Source organism: Talpa occidentalis, unplaced genomic scaffold, assembly GCF_014898055.3.
Source record: "Talpa occidentalis isolate TD23 unplaced genomic scaffold, MPIMG_talOcc4v2.1 talOcc4.3, whole genome shotgun sequence".
In the NCBI taxonomy this organism is placed as follows: Eukaryota; Metazoa; Chordata; class Mammalia; order Eulipotyphla; family Talpidae; genus Talpa; species Talpa occidentalis.
The window spans coordinates 73,626,462-73,647,054 of record NW_023603184.1 but is presented as its reverse complement, the minus strand read 5'-3'; the positions used below and the strand labels follow the sequence as shown (position 1 = coordinate 73,647,054).

At 34.3% G+C, this 20,593-nt stretch overlaps 1 protein-coding gene across 4 annotated transcripts in view; it reads right to left on the bottom strand.

Annotated features, from left to right (window-relative positions):
- THSD7B (thrombospondin type 1 domain containing 7B) overlaps positions 1-20,593 on the bottom strand; it is a 1,502,545-nt gene that overhangs the window by 535,940 nt on the left and 946,012 nt on the right. For 3 of the 4 annotated variants that reach the window (XM_054699694.1, XM_054699696.1, XM_054699695.1), the window contains one exon: positions 18,087-18,897. The exons of the other annotated variant lie outside the window; for it this stretch is intronic. In XM_054699694.1, coding sequence (XP_054555669.1) covers positions 18,087-18,897 — 811 coding nt within the window. The remainder of the gene's footprint in view (positions 1-18,086; positions 18,898-20,593) is intronic. 4 annotated transcript variants of the gene reach the window in all.

Here is a 20,593-nt window from a genome sequence, read left to right as displayed (position 1 = left end):
AAAATAAAAAAAGAAATATAGCCCTCCACACTGAAAAACTCATATAAGATTTATGACAATATATTGAAAAGAACCAGAAGATACCATGTAAATCAAACCCAAAACAAATCAATGATAAGGCAAACACTAATATAATTACTAGACTTGAAAGATAAAGAAAAATAATCAGGTTTTCAGGCAAAATGATGAAACATAGAAGCCAAAAAATAAACCGACAAGAGATTTCTCAATAACACTGAAGTCAAGGGGCCTCCCTGGTGGCCCAATGTGTTAAGTACTGCACTATGAAGCAATCTGCAGCCTTTGCAGCACCAGTTTGATCCCCAGTTGCCCAGGGAGCTACCCTCATGGTGCAGTAGGCCTCTCCTGTCTCGCCCACTGCTTCCCTCAGCAGTGTATTTCAGTCAGTCTGCCAGTTCTGTTCCCCACTCTGTCACTGGTGAATCCTCTCAGCCCCACCCCACATCTCTGGCCTGTACCCCAGGTCTTGTATCCATAAATAAATTGTAAAAAAAAAAAAAAAAACATTAAATTCAACACTGTAATAGATTCAACAATTTTCAATTTTCAAGAAAGATAGAGAAAAAAAGTGAACCAAGAACATCATATCCTGCTAAACTGTTCTTCAGTTTTTAATCTGCCAAATTCAGGAAGTATTATACATGTTGACTTTCACAAGAGTCTACTGGTTATTGAGTTTCAACCAAACAAAGAAAATTTAGAAAGTTTTGACAAAAGGACTGAACTTTAGCATTTCATAATAATAACTATGCTGTTGAGATTTACAATAAGGGTGGATTTGTGGGTAAAATCTGACAAGTATTAATAGAAAGAATTCACTTAAATAGTGGAAGGGTAAAGTAGAGAAAAAATTGGAAAGTAGACCAATATTATAAGACATAGATGGGAGTCATTTAAAAGAGACCTAATACATTGTAAGTATTAGGTTGGAAAATGGGGAGGGACACTATGAAATAAATATGTTAAGAATTCCTAAATAAAAAAAATGTTTAAAAGGAAAAAATTATACAGGAAATTAAAAGGAAATTAAAAAATTAAAAGGAAATAATTATATTAATTATTATAAATAAATAATATTTTATACACTATATTCCAACATAAAATGATAGAATTGAGACCAAACATAAAGTTATGTCAACAAATGTGAATAAACTTAATTTGTTAATTAAAGGGAACATTTACGTTAATTCTTAAAGCACTACTGAACTCCACGCTGATGCAGAATAAGAGACATCTAAAAAGTGATTATAAAACAGGATAAAAATGAAATTAAAAAAGGTTTACCAGGCAAAACAATGAAAACACATGTGTGCAATCCTTATATCAAAGTAATATTATCTAAAAAATGGTTAGAAGAGACAAATAAGATACTTTATAATGCTAAAAGCTACATTCCACAGTGAAGATATAGTGACTTTGAATATCTATGCATCAAATAATACCAGCAATGATGTATATAAAAATATAGAAGATGTTAGAGGAAAAAATAGAAATATATGAACAGGAGAATTTAACAACCATTTTCAGAAGAAGTCAGATCAGGCAAAAAATAAACAAAAATCTTAAAGTGCATAGTCAATTAGGTACTTATATATTTAATAGCTCACACCAATAAATGACACTTTATTTTCATCCCAACTGCATATAGAATACTCAGAAAGATTAATCATAGATTACAACACAAAGAAAGTATCAGCAGTTTCTACAGAGTACAAATATTACCCACGGCACTCAGCATAAAATGGAACTGGAGATTTTAACAAACATCAAAACACAAAGTTCTTTTTCTCTGGATTTAAAGTATCTTGCACCAAATACAATAGATGTTGGATGCAAGGAATAATACAAAGAGAATCTATACAATTTTTTTGAAATATAGTGATGATAACTCTAATAGTTGAATCTATGGGATTCATTCAAAGCACTTATCAGAAGGAATTTGATAGTCCTAATTGTACCTTAAAATATACATGTATAAAACACAAAAGAAGTTAAATTAATTAAAATACACTATCCCAAAACCTAGAAAAACAGCAAATTAAATACAAAATACAAGTAAATAATAAAGAAAATGTAGATAACAATGCAATCAAGAATATAAAAGCCTTACTAAAGTAATATACCCAAATCCCATTTAAAAAAAAAAATATCAACCAAATATACACAATGGAGTACTACTATTCAGCTATTAAAAAAAAAAAGACTTCTTGCCATTTATGATAACATGGATGGAACTGGAAGAGATTACTCTAAATAATCCAAGTCAGAAGCAAAAGGAAAAATACGGGATGATTTCACTCATATGTGGAATATAAAGAAACAAAGCAAAAGAACATACAGACAAAACCAAACAAAAGCAAATCTGGAAAATATGACTGTAGGACTGAGGCTACCAAAACAGCAAAGGGGCATGGGGAGCAAAAGCTGGAGAGGTATCAACTGACTAGGCTTGAGGATTATTAGTGTTTTGGTGGTAAAGTAACATATATTTGAAGATGTGTGAATGTATAACCCTAACACACATAGTGTTGTAAACCACTGTAGCTTCAATAAAAAACTGATTTAATAAATAAGAATACATTAAATAGGTAAACCACTGTTTTAAATACTATTCGATGAGCTCAAACATGTGTATAAAGAAATGACACTGTAAATAACTCTTGATGCTGGAAATAAAATTTAAAATATGGAGGAAAGGAATCATGCCCCTTAAGAACACCATCTTTGAAAAAGTCTCCATAGAAAAATAAGAAGTTTTCAAAGAAATACCTCAAAAAAAATCACGTTTACCAGAATTCACAAGAAATTCTATAAAGTGGTCAGACCATCCCCAAATTGTATGAATTGTTTAGAACATATTAAGGGAAACTTCTTCATAAAACTTGTTTTATTAAACAAGCATAATAGCTTACCAAGATAGAGCAAAAAGAACATGACAAAATGGAGTATGTATTACAAATTACCTAAATATTTTAAATATTACAAGATTACCTAAATATTTTAAATATATAAACATAGCTCATTATACTAATAAGTAAATAGCAATTAAAACATCAAATAAAAAGTATCATTTTTGACAAAGATAACAAAAATTATCACTATCCCATCCTATTATAATCTCTTGACAAAAATAGTTGGATAAAAAGGGTGGATATCTGCTTAATATAATTCAATACACATACACCTTGTGATAGAATATGTCAGAACTTGTGAATATGTCACTTTAAATGGCAAAGGTACTTTCCATATTGAATAAATTAAGAATCTTGTGATAGAGATTACCCTGGATTTTCCAGGTAAGCCTATTGTGATCTCAGATTTCCTTAAAGTAAAATAGGGATCCAAGAAAGTGAGCACCAGAGAATGGTTTCAATGAAAGGTTTGAAGAGACTACATTCCAGCCCAAGGATGCAAGCAGTCTTTAGAAGCTAGAAAAATCAAGGAAACTAATTCTCCACCTGTCTGTTGTGCCCAAGATCAGCAGACTCGGCGAGCATAGCCTCCAAGAACTCAAAGACAGCCGATGCAAACACAAAAGGCAGTTTATTACAGACTCGAGTCCGGGCTCATGGCACCTACCAACGCAGCGGCAGGTATCGAGAGCCCCGAACAAAGGAAGCAGGGTTTTTATTAAAAACGGTTAAATTATGCTGGCAGTTACTCATTGGCCACAAGGATGTGTTCTCCAACTTTGCCCAGCTATAATTCTAAGCTGACTGGCCCAGCCAAGATGCAGCTCCAGCCTGCTGCTCCAATTACAGCAAGTTCGCCCTCATTGGTGACCGGAGGGTGAGGGTGGAGTGAGGGTTGAAAGTGTCCAAACTATCTCTGGAATGCAGTCTTTCCCGGGACAGCAAAACCTAAAATTCTAAAATGGCAGTTACACACAAAATGACAAAGCAATGGCTAAGAATACTTATGTTTGGTTCCACACAGTCTTCTGAATAAACTCAGCCTGTCAAAAAATGGATTTTATTCCAGTGAGAACTACTTCAGATAACTGAACTACATAGCTATAATAAATTTGTTGTTTTAATTCAGTAAGTTTGTGCTAATTTGTTACAACAGTGATAGAAAACTAATAAATGCCTCAATTCTAAAACAAGAATCACATTTAACAGGGAAACCCCACAGACATCCTGAATGAGATTTGAGAGAAGATGTCAGTAGTATTCATTAATATCTCATAAGTTCTACAGTCAATACATTAAACTAGAAAAATTAGAGGCATAAAAATTTTAAAAGATGTAAAACTATCACTATTGGCTGGTAACATGACCCTATATCTGAAAATCACTAGGAAATAAATGATAAAAAATATTTAAATAATAGAAGAATTCAAGAAGCTACAAGTTATAAAATAAACACAGATCAACAGAAAATTTTATTAACCAGTTAGGGAAGACAACGGATAACAAAAGACCATATACAATAGCAACAAACATAGAGAGTACTTGAAAAATTTTAAGAAGTGTTCAATATACCTATAAATAAAACTGTAAAATTCCCTTAGTATATAGATTTGAAGTGAAAATGTCCTTGGTTTTTAGTTAGAATGTCCCAATATTAAGATGTTCTTTTTAATTTATAAATTTAATACAACAAGAAGAAAAATCCAATGAGCTTGCTTTATTGAACTAGACAGGTTGATCATAAATTCTGTGAGAATGATTACCATTCAAGAAGAAATAAAAAGAAAAGCTCTGAGGAAAGACGAGCCCTATCAGATATTAAATTATATTGACAAAGACTCTCTAAATCTCTAATTAAAATAGTTCAGGATTACTTCATAAATAAGACAAATGAAATAGAAGCCTTGTAAGAACACCCCCATATGCGTATGTGTATATGTATATATACATATACATGAGTGTGTGCATATTATTTTCCACATCCTGGAAAATGATGTTTTATCTGTATTACACAAGGAGAGTCATTTCAATTAGTAGTAGAATACTGTCAAGAATTTTTGGGAAAAAATAAAATTAGATCAATTTCTCACCATACATGCAGTCCAGATGATCAAATATTCAAACATAAAAAATAAATTATTCAGGGGCCTCCCTGGTGGCACAGCGGTTGAGCTCTGGGTTGCGAAGCTCCCCGCGGCCTCTGAGGCTCTGGTTCGATCCCCGGCTGCTCTCTGGCCACAGGAGGAGGGTCCCACATGGCACACAGACCTCTCCTGCCACCCGCTGCTCCCCTCAGCAGTATACTTCGGTCCTTCTGCCTGCTCTGCTCCCGCTCTGGCTCTGGTGAATTCTCTCACCCTCCCTCACTTCCGACTATACCCAGTGCATGTATAAACAAACAAACAAATAAATAAATAAACAAACAAATAAATAATGCATGCCTCTCTAAAAAATTAAATAAATAAATAAATTATTCAGACACTAGAAGAAACCAAGAGTACATTTAAGCTGGGTATAGAAAGGCTTTGTAACATTGGCTAAAATTCAAATGCAACATATACTAGTCCTCCCTTAACTGTAGTTTCACTTTCTATAGATTCAGTTTTCCATGATCATCGGTAGTCCAAAAGTTTTAACTGTGATATGACATTTTGAGAGACCACATTCATTCACATAACTTTTCTTTAACCACATATTCTTCATATTGTTTTATTTTTGTTAATTTTGTTAATCTCTTACTATGCCTACACTGTATAAATTTTATCAAAGAAGGTATATGTATTTAAGGGAATAAAGAGTACAATCCAATGTTTCAGGCACCCATTAAGGGTCTAGAAGGTGTAACCTGCAAGTAAGAGGGGACCACTATTATGTATGACATGTATATATGTCAATTTATTATGGAAAAAATTTTAAAACTTTTGTATAACCAAAGCCACCATAAACAAAGTCAAAGCACAGGTTGCTAACTGAAAGGAAATTATGAGAATATTTATCATAGATACAGGGCTAATATCCATAACTATAAACATTTGAATGTTAAAGCAAAGAAAGCTTTCTATAGATACACAGGCAAAGAACGTATAGAGGCAATTACAAAAAAGATCTATAATTATGACCCCTAAATATATGGGAGATATATATATATAAACACCAAGTTCATATATAATAAGAGAATGCAAGTTACAATCTGATACTTTTTCTCACATTTCAGAGTGTTCATATTGACAAAATTCAAAAGCTTGATGATATATATCTCTAAGTTTGTTGATGGGAATGCAAATGCAAGATGGCACCTACCCCATGAAGGAGGGTTTGGCTGTCAAAACATGTATATATGTATCCTTTTATTCAGCAATCACTCTTTGCAGGGGGCTCCTAATCCAGCAGATCTGGTAAAGGAGGAGAGAGTCCTGGAGACCTTGGTGGATTTTGCAGGCTTTTATTGGGATTTACCAGGTACATGGTAGGCAGAGGGGCCGGGGGGCTGGGAGGCTGACAGCAAGTCTTCACTCTTTCTGGGCTCTCTGGCCTTCTCTCTTCTCTCATGGGTCTGCTTCTGCTTCTCTACTTCTGCTGGCGTCCCCATGAGGCCGCCCTTATAAGCCCAGTCTTAGCCCAGGTGGATCCCATCTACTTATGCCCACACCCTACTTCAGGTGTCTGCCATCAGGCATGCATTCAGGACCGCAGGGTTCCCTCATCTATCCTAATGGCGGGAGGGCAGAAAAACCTGATACTTTTTACCTTACCCTACACCCTTCTAGGAATTTATCATGAAGATATATTTACAACAATATCAAGATACATAAGCAAAAGATTATTCACTGAAGAATTACTTGTAGTTGCAATATATTGGAAATTCCCTAGCTATTTAAGCATAGGATATATAGTATGCTTTTCATAGCGGCAGGAAGGGCCACAGGGCAAGTTCTCTATGATTCACGCAGACCGGGTAAGGAGAGAGTCCTGGAGCTCTCAGTAGCTTTTTCAGGCTTTGTTTGGGATTTTACCAGGTACACGGCAGGCAGGGGTGCTGGGGGCTGGGAGGTCAGCCCCCAGCAAGTCTTCACTCTGTCTGGGTTCTCCAGCCTTCTCTTGTGGCCTCTGGTTCTCTGCTCCTTTCGCTCTGGTTCTTGCTCTGCTATTCTGTTCTCTCTGTTAGTGTCCCCGTGATGTGAAGCTGCCCTTATAAGCCAGGGGGTACCCACTTATGTATGCCCACACCCTACTCCAGGTGCCTGCCATCAGGCATGCATTCAGGACCACAGGGATCCATCATCAATTCTAATGGAGGGCAGAAAAGCCTGACACTTTTTCACTTACCCTACACCTTTACATAAGAAAGAACAATCAATGAGAAGATAGAAACACAGGGAGTACCAACTGGGAAACAAGAAAGTCGATTATATTCAAGGGTTAGAGGACACAGGGTAAAGGTAAATAGGTGGATATACCTTTTGAAATTTAACTTCATATATGATTTGGACTTTTAGAGACACGTTCAATATAATTTTTAAAATAAAACTAAGGATGAGAAAAGAGATAAAATCTAAAAGTGAAACAGAAAAGAAAGAAAAGGAAAAGTCTTCCATTCCCATGCCCAGTGATACAATAAAGCAATAAAATATTCTCCAACACTTTCAAAGAATTATGAAAGAACATTTTTTTTTTTGCTTGGGGGTCTGATTTAGCTATTTCCGAGAATGGATAGGAATATTTTTTTCCCAAAAATACTTTGGTGGAGAAGATAAAAAACAAAAAAAGTAACCATAACATCTGAGCTTTGGTTCTGTTATTTCCTTTATAGTCCTAAAATTTATTATTCTGCAGTAACTCTTGTAAGAGGAAATCACAGAGAAATTATTCAAGATATGTTTCACATGTATCAAATGAGCACAGCTATTAAAAAACTGCCCATGCCAAACATTCCTCTATTAAAATAAAACTAAAGTCCATTCATCTGAATTTTATTCATCCAAACAATAAATATGAATCACTTTACTACTCATATAAACAGGCTGCCTAATCTACAGTTTAGATTTCTTAACTCAGATATACATCTTAAAAAAAAAAAAGTGAAACACAAATAAAATTGAATATCGAAAACTATTTCATTAAGTTAAGGTACTATAAAAGCTCTGTAACAACATCACTGATATCTGAAAAAGAATGATGAATAGGTTGTAGGACAGCTATTTTCAACTGTAATAATGAAACCTCAGAGAAACTCCTGTCAAAATAAAAGAGAAAAATAGGATATGCAAAGAGACAAAAACAAAAGATCTTTAAACCCAATAGGCAAAGCAATGATGAGGAAGCAGAGTGGCATCAAGAGTAATACAACTCCCTAACACATTGCAAATAGAGCTGTGAAGGGAAAATTGCTTAAGGTGATTATGAAAAGTTACAGTAATCAAAGGGGGAGCCAGCAAAAGGCATTAATTAAAACTCTGTGATGTCTTAGACTGAGAAAATGACTTTCCAGCAGGACCTTGAATTATGGAAGCAAAAATAGGGTCCTACTATTTTAAACGATATGACAGTCATTGCCCTAATCAAACAGAGGAAACAAAATGTCACTTGTCCCTACAGTGACCGAGACCACCAATAAGAAAGTGATCTAAGTACAGCGTAAGAGAAATCCATAGTTTAGGACTTTTTTAAAAAAATTATCCCATAAGTAAACAGATACACATAAATAACAAAGCTTTCTTGAATGCATTCGATCCATGAAAAAAAAAAGGGTATCTTTAACGGATGAGTTTGAGAAACTTTAGCAAAAGTCCTGATGGATTATGCAAACATAATTCACCAGGTTGACTAGGCATGAGATGACACTGTCAACAATGGAATTCAGGTAGCCATCAAGGGTAACATTTCTGTTCTCTGCTGTGGAAGGTAGAGAAATAGAACTGCTCCCACTGAATGCCATATTTTCCTAGTAATAATTTCACAATAGTATGTGAATCATTTCATAATGCTTTGATGACTACATAAAATGTTTATTATAGATATCATGGTATAATGTACTACAAAAGTTGTTTTGGTTCAATATGTGATGATTTCTGATTTCTATTCCAGAATCTAAATGGCTTGGTATGTGTCACTGCTGCTCTCACAGCAATTAACAAACATGAAGAAAAAAAGGAAATAAACAACTTTTCTTAGATCTGAGATAATTGTAGTTAAGGTCAGATAGTTTTCCCCCCAAATTGGAGAAACAGATAACCAGATATTCAGGATCAAAACCTACTGGAGGAGTAGCTCAGAAGCAGAAACTTAAACTGTGAATGACAAATTGCTGATGTTTCAGTGAAGATAAGCTTTTTAGTGGAAAATTCCAGGAGGGACCAGCCCTTGTAGAGATCTCACATTATCATGAATTTCACTTCCAGAAGTTCTCAAAGTGAACAAACAAATCTCATGCCTAAGAAAGGAGCAAGAGATATAAATGTAGTGATTTTGAAATACAACTCAAAGGAAACCAGTTTACTAATGTTGAGCTAACTGGGATTTTACCAGAATTTAACTGACATGGGAGGAGGAAAATATCTAATTTCAGCCCCATCTACACTTCCATTATTACCCAAGTGGGAAGGAAGGACTAAGAAGCATTTGTGAAGACCATATATCATGGGAACAGGTTCAGTAAAAAATTGATATCTAATTGCAGAAACATAAATTGCTTCCTCTTTCCACAAAATTTAGTTATCATCAATAGGTCTGCTGCATAATAACATAGCATTGTAACAGAAAGAACTACACATCTAAGACATTTAGGATTAATTATCTAGGAAAACAGGGGAAAAGTATAAGGTCACCAGAAAAAAAAATTTAGCTGCAACACCTATAACCTACAGCAAACACAGTCTAACTCCTAGCCAGAAAATATAAAATCTTGCAATAAAAATCTACCTCAATTTCATTATCCAATATACCATGTGCAGGGTTTTTGGGTTTTTTTTGTTTTTTTGGGTTTTTTGGTGGGACCCTCACCTGCGCTGCAGAGGCTGCAGGCAGCCTTGCAACCCAGCGCTCAACCGCTGCACCACCAGGGGAGGCCCTATCATGTGCAGGTTTTAACAACAACAACAACAACAACAAAATAATAACAGGCATACTAAAAGACAAAACAAATCATCTGAAAAGACAGAGCAGGCATCAGATTCAAAATCAGATATAGCAAAAATTTTGGTACCATGTTAAAGTCTCTAATGAAAAAATGGGCAATATAAATTACAGATGTATATTATGAGCAGAGAAAAGGAAATTATTCTAAAGAATCAAAAGGAAACAGTACAAATCAAGACCACTGAAACAAAGAATTCTTTTTGATGGGCTCATCAATAGACTGGACAGAGACAAGGAAAGAATCACAAAGCTTGAAAAACTGTTAATAGAAACTTCTAAAACTGATAAGTAAAATAAAAATAAAAAATTAGAATATCCAAGAATATAGGGCAATTAAAAATGGGTAACATCTATGTAATGGGATTACCAGAAGGGACATAAAGAAAATGTTTAAATTAACTGCTGAGAATTTCCAAGAATTAATGACAGAAAAATAATTTGTAGATCAAGGAAGCTCTAGGATCATCAAACACAGAATAAACATGCACAAAAAAAATCTATGCCTGGGCACACCATATACAAATTGCAGAAAATCACAGACAAAGAGAAAATCTTGAAATAAACTGGCATATGGATATAGAGAAACATCTTGCCTCTAGAGGAGCAGGGGTAAGAATTATACCAGTTTTCTTTTCTTTGTAGGTTATGGGTACAATTTAATGGCAGCAACGTTCTAAGTGATAGGAAAAAGGGTTTGAGAATACTGTTTTATAAGGTACTTATTCTATGTAGAAGTAGTATAGTGTTATTTAAATTGGATTAGTCATAAATTTAAAAGCAAACTATGGACAACCACTGAAAATACTTTAAAAAAGCAATTATAGGGGGCTCCCTGGTGGCGTAGGGTTTAAGCACCACACTATGAAGCAATCCGCAGCTTCTGCAGAGCATGGATTCAATCTCTGGCCAGCTAGGAAGAAACTCACATGGCACAACAGACCTCTCCTGTCTCGCCCGCTGCTTCCCTCAGAAGTGTATTTCAGTCAGTCTGCCTGTTCTGTTCCCCACTCTGTCCCTAGTGAATCCTCTCACCCCCCACATCTCTGGCCTGTGCCCCAGCTCCTGTATGCATAAACAAATAAATCTTTAAAAAAAAAGGAATTATAATTGATTTGCTAAGAGAAGAGAAAATAATGACAATATAAAATGTACCATTTAAAACTGAAGAAGTAGAAAAATAAGTAAAAATTTACAAAGAACAAAGGTAATAAATAAAAAAATATATAAACTTGGTAGATATTAATAAAGTTATATTAATTATCAATGTATTCTTTACTGAATTAATACTCTATAAGAACATTGTATATGTAATATATATCTTGTAAATGGTATTATATATTACATATATTTTATTATATATTAAACATAACATTATATATGTTTCAGGTATGCATCACTGAGAATCAACATTTATATACACCACAGTTAAGTTCACCACAAAAAGTTCAATTTTACACTCACCATTAAATATCAATGATATAAATGAACCAGTTAAAAAACAAAGACTGTCAGAGACAACAAATAAACAAGATCCAACTATATGTTGTCTATAAGAAATTCACTTTAAATATAAAGCCATAAATAGATTAAAAATTAAAGGGATAGTGAAAGATATACTATGTTAACATCAATGAAAGGAAAGTTGGAGCACTTATTCTAGACAAAGTAGATTTCAGAGCAAGGAAAGCTATCGGGGTAAAGAGATTTTTTTTTTTTACTAATAAAGGGATCAATTTCCCAAGGCATAGTAATCCTTGATGTGTATGTGTCTAACAATAGAGCATCAACATATGTAGGAGAAAACTAATGGAATAGCAAAGAGAGATAAATATTACAGTTGGAGACATCAACACCCCTCTGCCAGTAATGGACAGTGACAGCAGGCAGAAAATCAGTAAGGATATAGTTGAACTGAACAGCACCATCAATCAACTGTATATAAATGACATTCATAGAATATTTTATCTAACAATAGCAGAATACATGTATTTTACAAACTTTCATAGAACATTCATTAAGACAGATAAAATTTCCTTACTATAAAACACACTTTAAAAAATCTAAAAGTACAGAATTCATATAATGTATGCTTTTAAAATACAATGGGGGGTAAACTATAAAATAATAGAAACCTAGATAGAAAATTCACAAATACTTGAAGATTAAACAACACACTTCTAAATAACACATGATCAAAGAAGAAATCTCAAGAGAAATTACACAACATAGTGAGCAATATTAAACTAAACATACAACTTATTAAAATTTGGGGGATGTAATGGCGATAGTACTCAGAGAAAATTATGGCACTGAATTCACATATCAGAAAGGAAACAATGCCTGAAACCAGTAACTTACGTTTCAACCTAAGGAAACAGGGAAATAACATTAAATAAATAAAAGCAAGCATATTAAAATGATAAAAATTTGAGGTAATCAGTAAAACTGAAATGCGAAAATCAAGAGATAGTTACTGAAACCAAGAGTTGGTTCATTGCAAAGATCAATAAAATTCATAACCTACTAGCCAATTCAACTAACAAAAAAGAAAACACAAAACACTAATAATATCAGTAATCAAAGAGAGGTCATCATTGGTGATCCATCTCACATTAAAAGAAGAGTAAAGAAATATTATGAATAAGTCTATGCCCACCAATATGGTGACTGAGGTGAAATGACCAATTCCTTAAAAGACACAATCTGCTAAAACACACAAGGAGAAATCTAAAATATGACTAGGTCTACACCCAATAATGAAATTGGATTAATAATTAATAACCTGTCAAAACAGAAAGCATAGGGCCTGAATGGGTCCACTGTTGAGCTCTATCTACATTCAAGAATATTATTATATCAATTTTCTATAATCTCTTTTAAAACACTGTATGAGGCCAGCATTACCCTAATACCAAAACCAGACAAAGACATTATAAGAAAGGAAAATTAACACCAATATCTCAAAATCTGTCATAAACATATGTGCAAAATTCCTAAAAAAAATAGTAGCACATAATAACCCAAAATATATTAAAAAATTACATCATAGCCAAGTATTATTCATTCAAGATATGCAAAATTAGATCAGTATTTGAATATATATCAATGCAATCTATCATATTAAAAAAACAAAAGAAGATAAATCATACAACCACCTCTAAGCATGCATAAAAATCACCTGGCAAATTCACCATAAATGCTTATGTTGATGAAAATTCTCAATAAACTAGTAATAGAGTGGAACTTCTTCAATTTGATAAAGAACATCTACAAAAAGCCAACTGTTAGCATCATATGTAATTAGTGATGAGAACCTTAATGTTTTATAGTTAAGATCAGGAACAAGATAAGGACATATCTTCTCATCACACCTATTTAACAACATACTTGATATTTTAGATAACACTATAAAACAAGTAAAGGAAATGAAGGCTATACGGATTGGCCAGGACGGAATAAAACTGTTTTGGTTTGAAACTGACATATTTATCTGAAAAGAGAGCCCAAAAAGATCAACATAAATAATAACAATTCTCTGAAAAAAAAATAAGTTATTAGAAGAAGGCTGTAAGATCTAAGGTTAATATATGAAAATAAATTGCTTTCTTGCATGGCAGCAGTGAAAAATTGGAATTTAAATGAAAAACAGAAATACATTTATATAAATATTATATTTTATAAAAATTAATACTTAAGTAATACTATAACAAAATAGTGCACATATGAAAAAAAATCAAGACTGAATAAAAGCAATAAAATAATAAAAGGAGAGGTACTCCACATGCGTGGTAGATAGGAAGACTTACTATTATTGACACATGAATTGATCCATATATTATAAGCAATCTCAATCAAAATCCTAGCAAACTGTCTCATGATTATTGACAGTCTGAGTATAAAGTTCATAGGAAAAGACAAATGATGCAGAACAATTAACACAATACTAAAGAACAAATTCAAAGAAATGGCACTACCCAACTTCAAGACTTAAGATACAAAATTTCAGTATTTAAGACAATGTCTAATGTAAAGAATGGATAAATAGATTAGTGGAATAAAAATAAAGAGCCCAGGAAGAGATCCATACAAATATAATTCACTGATCTTTGACAAAGGAAAAAATGCAGTTCAACAGGGAAAGAACAGTCTTTTTAACAAATGGCAGTAGAACCACTAGAAAACCCATATGCACAAAAATGTATCCAGACACAAACATCAGAATAGTCACAAAAACTAGCTTACAATAGAGTATGATGGGAGCACTACGGGTGACTCAGTTTTTGATGTTAGGTGGCAATATATATCTGAAGAGGTGTGAATCTGTACTGTAAATCATATATAGTGTATAAACCAACATTACTTCAAATTAATTAAAGAAATGAATCATGCATCTAAAAGTAAAATGCAAAAATTACAAAATTCATAGAAGATAAGATAGGAGAATATCTAGTTCACCTTGGATTTGGTGAAATTATTTTAAATGCAAAACCCAAGAATGCTCAATGAAAGAAATGATAATTGGACAGCATTACTTTTTTAGAATATCTTATTTATCAAGGGAAATGTAAAATGAATGAAATGACAGATCACAGACTAGAAGAAAGCATTTTCAAAACACATATCCAATAAAGGAATGGTATCCCAAATGTACAAAAACTTTTAAAACACAGCAATAAGACAACAAACAACTCAAGCAATTGGCAAAATATCTGAACAGACACTTTACCAAGGAAGATATGCAGATGGTGCATAAGAATACGAAAAGATGCTCAATATCACATGCCATTAAGGGACTGCTAATAAAACAGTGAGATATCACTATACACTTTGAAAACTCCAGAATACTAGTAACACCAATGCTCACCAGGATTTAGAGCAATAAGAATTTTCATTTCTTGGGCCTCCCTCATGGCACAAGGGGTTAAGCACCGCACTATGAAGCAATCTAGTCTCTGCAGCATACGTTCAATCCCTGGCCAGCCAGAAAGAAAACCACATGGCGAAGCAGACCTCTCCTGTCTCGCCCACAGCTCCCCTCAACAGTGTATTTCAGTCAGTCTGCCTGTTCTGTTCCCCACTGTCTCTGGTGAATCCACTCAGCCCTTGCACCTCTGGCCAATACCCCAGCTCTTGTATGCATAAATAAATAAATCTAAAAAAAAAGAATTTTCATTTCTTGCTGGTGGGAATGATATAGCCCCTTTGGAATATAGATTGGCAGTTTCTTACAAAATGAAACTTGCCATAATACCCAGCAATTATGTCCTTTAGTATTTACCAAATGCGTTGAAAATATGTTATGTAAATATCTGTACATGAATGTTCAGAACAGTTTTACTTATAATTGTCAAAACTTAGAAACAATCAAGATGCCCTTCAGTAAGTGAATAAACTGTCATACATCTATACAACAGAATACTATTCAGTAAAAAAATGAAATAAATGACCTGTTGGGCATGAATAATTATGGAGGGAACTTGAAAACATATTGCTAATCAGAAGAAGCCAATCAAAAGAGATCAATATTGTATTATTCTAACTATATAATATTCTGAAAAAGGTATGGAGGCAGTGAAAAAAGATCATTGGTTGCCAGGGATTTGGGGAGAAGGAAGGGATTAATTGGTTTGAATATAGGGAATTTGGAAAGGAATAAAACTATGATGTATGATGCACAAATAGCAACAGGTCATCATACATTTGACGAAACCACAGCATGTACAATACAGAGTGAACTCTAATATAAATTATGGGCCAAAGAAATGTGTTGATAGAAACTGCTCATCAGTTTTAACAATGCATGAGAAGTGATAAAGCTTTGTGAGTGTAGAGGGTGAGAGTTTAAAGAACTTATGGAAATTGTATTTTCCACTCAATTCTCCTATAAACCTAAAACTGCACTAAAAAGTGTTTTCATTTAAAAAAAAAGAACATGGTAATAACAAGCAAACAAAAACTGCAAATATTCTATATAATGCTCACTGCATCAAAACTATATAATATTAACAAAAGAATGTTTATAGAGAATCCCATATACACATTCAAGCAATAATCACCCAAATTATCTTCTTTATCCTCTGGGCTTCACAGAAGCAATACAAGACAGAAAATCACTCTTCAGTGCACCTTCCTATTATATGTGGCATAAATCAGAATAAGCAGCAAATATAAAATATGCTTATTTGTAAAGTCAAATAAACACAAAAGCAATCATCACATTGATTTGTTCATGTAATGAAAAGGTATTCTGAGTCTTTGCCATCAACTGTGACTCCTGAAAAAACAGCAACTGATAGTAATGATTATTCCTAAAGATAATCATTGTTTGGTAATTGACATACTATTGAGAAGCATCTAAATTTAGAAGAATCTTGGTAATATACAATGCTTCTATTTAAGACCTTCTGAGGAAAAATTGAATTCTGCATTTAATATATTTCTATCACTTTAGAGCACACTATTTTATACAACGATGTAAAATAAAATAATTAAAATAATTTTGAAATGTCAACTAATTGCTCTTAAAATGTTTAGTGCATGCACAACACTAATGATAAAGGACTGATCACAAAAATCTGCAAAGAGCTGATGAGATTCAACACAAAGAAAATAATCCAGTCAAAAAATGGGCAGAAGAGCTAAAAAGAAATTTCTCTGAAGAGGAAATGCAAATGGCCAACAGGCATATGAAATGCAAATGGCCAACAGGCATACAACATCACTTGTAATCAGGGAAATGCAAATCAAAACTACCATGAGATACCATCTTACACCAGTGAGAATGGCACATATTTAAAAAAAAAAAACTAGCAACAACAAATGTTGGCGAGGATGTGGAGAAAAAGGAACTCTTCTGCACTGTTGGTGGGAGTGCAAACTGGTCCAACCACTATGGAGAGCTGTGTGGAGATTTCTGGACCTACTAAACATAGAGCTTCCATATGATCCAGCAATTCCACTCCTAGGTATTTACCCAAAGGACACAGAAACATCAATTCCAAAGAGCACCTGCACCCCTATGTTTATAGCAGCACTGTTTACAATAGCTAAGCTTTGGAAACAACCCAAATGCCCAAAAATAGATGACTGGATCAAGAAGATGTGGTACATATACACCATGGAATATTACTCAGCATTCAAAAAAGATAAACACATGCAATTTTCAGCAACATGGATGGCGCTGGAAGGGATCATGCTCAGCGAAATAAGCCAGAAAGAAAAAGAATACCGGATGGTCTCACTCATAGCAGGAATCTAGAAAACTTAAATAAGGGACCAGGAAAAAGAATAACTATAAGAAAGTAAAAATCAAAATCAACCAACAACTATGAACCAGAGACACTCTATGGGGATGGGTGGCAGAGAGGGGAGGGATTGGGGTCAAAATAAGGGGGTTGCAATCGAAATATAAAAATAAAATATATAAAAAAATGTTTAGTGCATGACTTCTATAGATATGCATTCCAATTACTGCTATTCAAGTTAGTATTTTTATCAAACCTATACTCAAGAAAACATTCTTGGGTAAACTTAAAGGTACCCTTGCTACTATGAAACTGTCCATAACTCTGGTGTAAAAGAGTCTATTTAATCTTACAAACAAGAGTAAACAGACAAAAACAAAAATAATTTAAAAAAATTAAACATTTGGAAACACAAAATTTATGCATTTTCTACTCCAATAAGAATGTATCTAATTTTTATCATTCTAAAGAAAGACTCGTTTTTTATTGTTTTAGAAACAAAAGAACTTTAAAATACTTGTGGGCATTTTCATAAAATGTGGAAATATATGACTTATCCTATAAAGCGGCACAAATAATTTTTCAAGGATTCAGAGCCTTGCTGGTTTATACTTGAATTTATTTTTAGAATTAAAATTGAAAAATTCCCAAATGAAAATTCTAGAAACCCAAATCCCAAACTTAAAAATTTCCCTCTGCAGAAAATTACATAGAAGCTTTACAAAATCTCACAGTAAAATATCTTAGGTCAAAGAAAGACATGAAGGCCTCCTACCTTAGCATAGCATTTTTTCCGTCACTTCTTGCACACCAAACCTGCCGGGTTTGAAAACCTATCTCTATGTCCCAGGGCTTGGAGTGGTGATGGGGCTTGTAACTTTGATGTCTAAAGGTGACTCGCTCCTTTGAATCAGAACTAAAATCCAGGGCAGTTCTTCCACTTAGGTTAATTTCTTTAAGAGGAGGCAGTCTACATTTACTCCATGGTCCAACTTTAAGGCTAAAAGTATATTCCTCTTCCCCAAGAGGACAGGAAACGGGAACTTCACAGGTTCTTGACTCAGTCAGATTGGGGCACTGCGACCCTCCATAGAGAGGGGGGGCAATGGCCTCACGAGTTCTGTGTTGCACTTGCTTCCCACATCCTTTGCTACACTTGGACCATTGTGAGAACTCAGATACCACACAATCCCGGGGACAAGGAATGAGGCAAGCTTGTTCAGTGGGGGGCTGGGGGGCAAAGTGTTCACAAATTTCATTTGCAACCATGGTTCTGTTCAACTTCTGAATACAGCGCACTGTCCTGTGCTGCAGCCCGTGCTGAGCAGTCACACACTCTGCAGTCCGGGGTTTGGCATGGCCTTGGGCAGAAGGAACAAGCATGCAGTGGTGCCAGTCGGACACCTCCCACTGGAAGAGGTCGCTGTGCCAGTCACACACTCGGAAGCAACTTCTTTCCTTTGGAGGCCTGTTGTTCTCATCACAGTTGGACAGGTGACTTGTCCACCCTTCAAAATGGAAACACCACAGTGCCCGAGTCTGGACTCCTCCTGGCCCACAGTCTCCTGTACACCTTCCCCAGGGGCCTACAGGCAGAAAAACAGGGTGTCAATGACTCAGAGATTCCATGCTGCCATCCACAGTAAAACAGAAGGGGAGCAACTATTAGCACATTTTTTCAACACACCTCTAAGGTATGATGAATTTCAGTGGACAATATAAATGAGTGTTTAAAATGTGAACTCTATATCAGTTGGCCTTAGCTCAAAGTCCCATTCCATCTCTCACCAGCAGCATAAACTTGGACAAATTACCTCCACTTCCTTCCACAAGTCTTACTTACATGTGGGAGTAGAGAATAAAAGCACCAACTTGTAGACCTGTTCTGAGGATCAATGATATATTGTGGTGTCAAGTAAACAATACACATTTAATAAATGATTGATATTATTATAATTATTGCTCCAAAGCCTATATATCTAACTCAATATTAATAATTTCTAGCTAGACAGTGTTTCATCTAAAAGAAAAGCCCTAAATCCAAGATTTTAATAAAGTAGGATTTTTCATATTTCCATCCCTTCAGCTCATTTCCTAAGTAGCTCAGGAGAGAAATATGTTTTTAAAAAATAAGCTGACAAAGTATCCTAAATATATTTCATTTTCTAAATGAAGCTGGGTTTTGGTTTTTGCTTGCAAAATGAATTGCATGAGAACAAAATCTGATCCAGAGGGGAAAAGCAAAGTGATAAAAGAAGCAGCACCACTCAATTGCCTAGGGAAATTCTGCTCTTAGAATCCTTGAAATATATCCTTTTTTATTTCTGATGGGTATCAACCACAGGTAAAGTATGCTCACATTAAAGCAACACTGGAGCATATTACCCTGACTCATTTAATTAATTAATTTGTTTTTTTTTGTGTGTGTGTGTGGGAAAGAGTCCAATAGATAGATGAAGGAACATCCTACTGATATTTCCCCATATCTGGGCATCAAATATATAGACATACCCACTGGTTTTCTCCAGAATGCTGATCTGATCATAGATCTTTCCACAAGGAAAAGAAGTAATCATATTTTGTGTGAATGAAAAATAGTGCCCTCCTTTCTATTTAACTATGTTATATGAACCTGAAAAAATGTTTATTAGCTTATCCCTATAACCTTTGTCCCTATACTAGAATTGTAATTACCATAAAGGCAATTTATACCGACAAGCATATTAATTTATACAGTGGAAAGAACTATGATATGGTCTCACCTTCTCAAAATCTGATAAATACCCAAAATCCCATTTTAATTACTTCATGAAATATATTTTCATGCACATCCATTATATTTTGAAGAACAGTAAATGAGCACACAGTCACATGCATTTAAGAAGAGATATTTGTATCCCTGGAGAAATAGGGATTTGCGTTTGGGACCACACAGTACAAACAGTATCTCTCATATAGCAGGACAGCAGCAGTTTTGGTTCTGACATGCACAGTCATCCTCACTGTCATGTTCTCAACATGTGAACTTGGTATTCTAGGCATTACCCATAACATTCAGACAATTCATGGAAATTTTAATTGTTAACAAAAATAATCATCTGGTTACTCAATAAAATTTTATTTCAAAAATACATGATTGTGACAAACTTTTAAAATTTAAAATCAGTCTTGAAAAATATAAAATCCGGGGCCTTCCTGGTGGCACAGGCAGTTGAGCGCAGCGCTGTGAAGCTGTCCGCAGCCTCTGAAGCACAGGTTCGATCCCAGCCAGCAGGCCGGCAA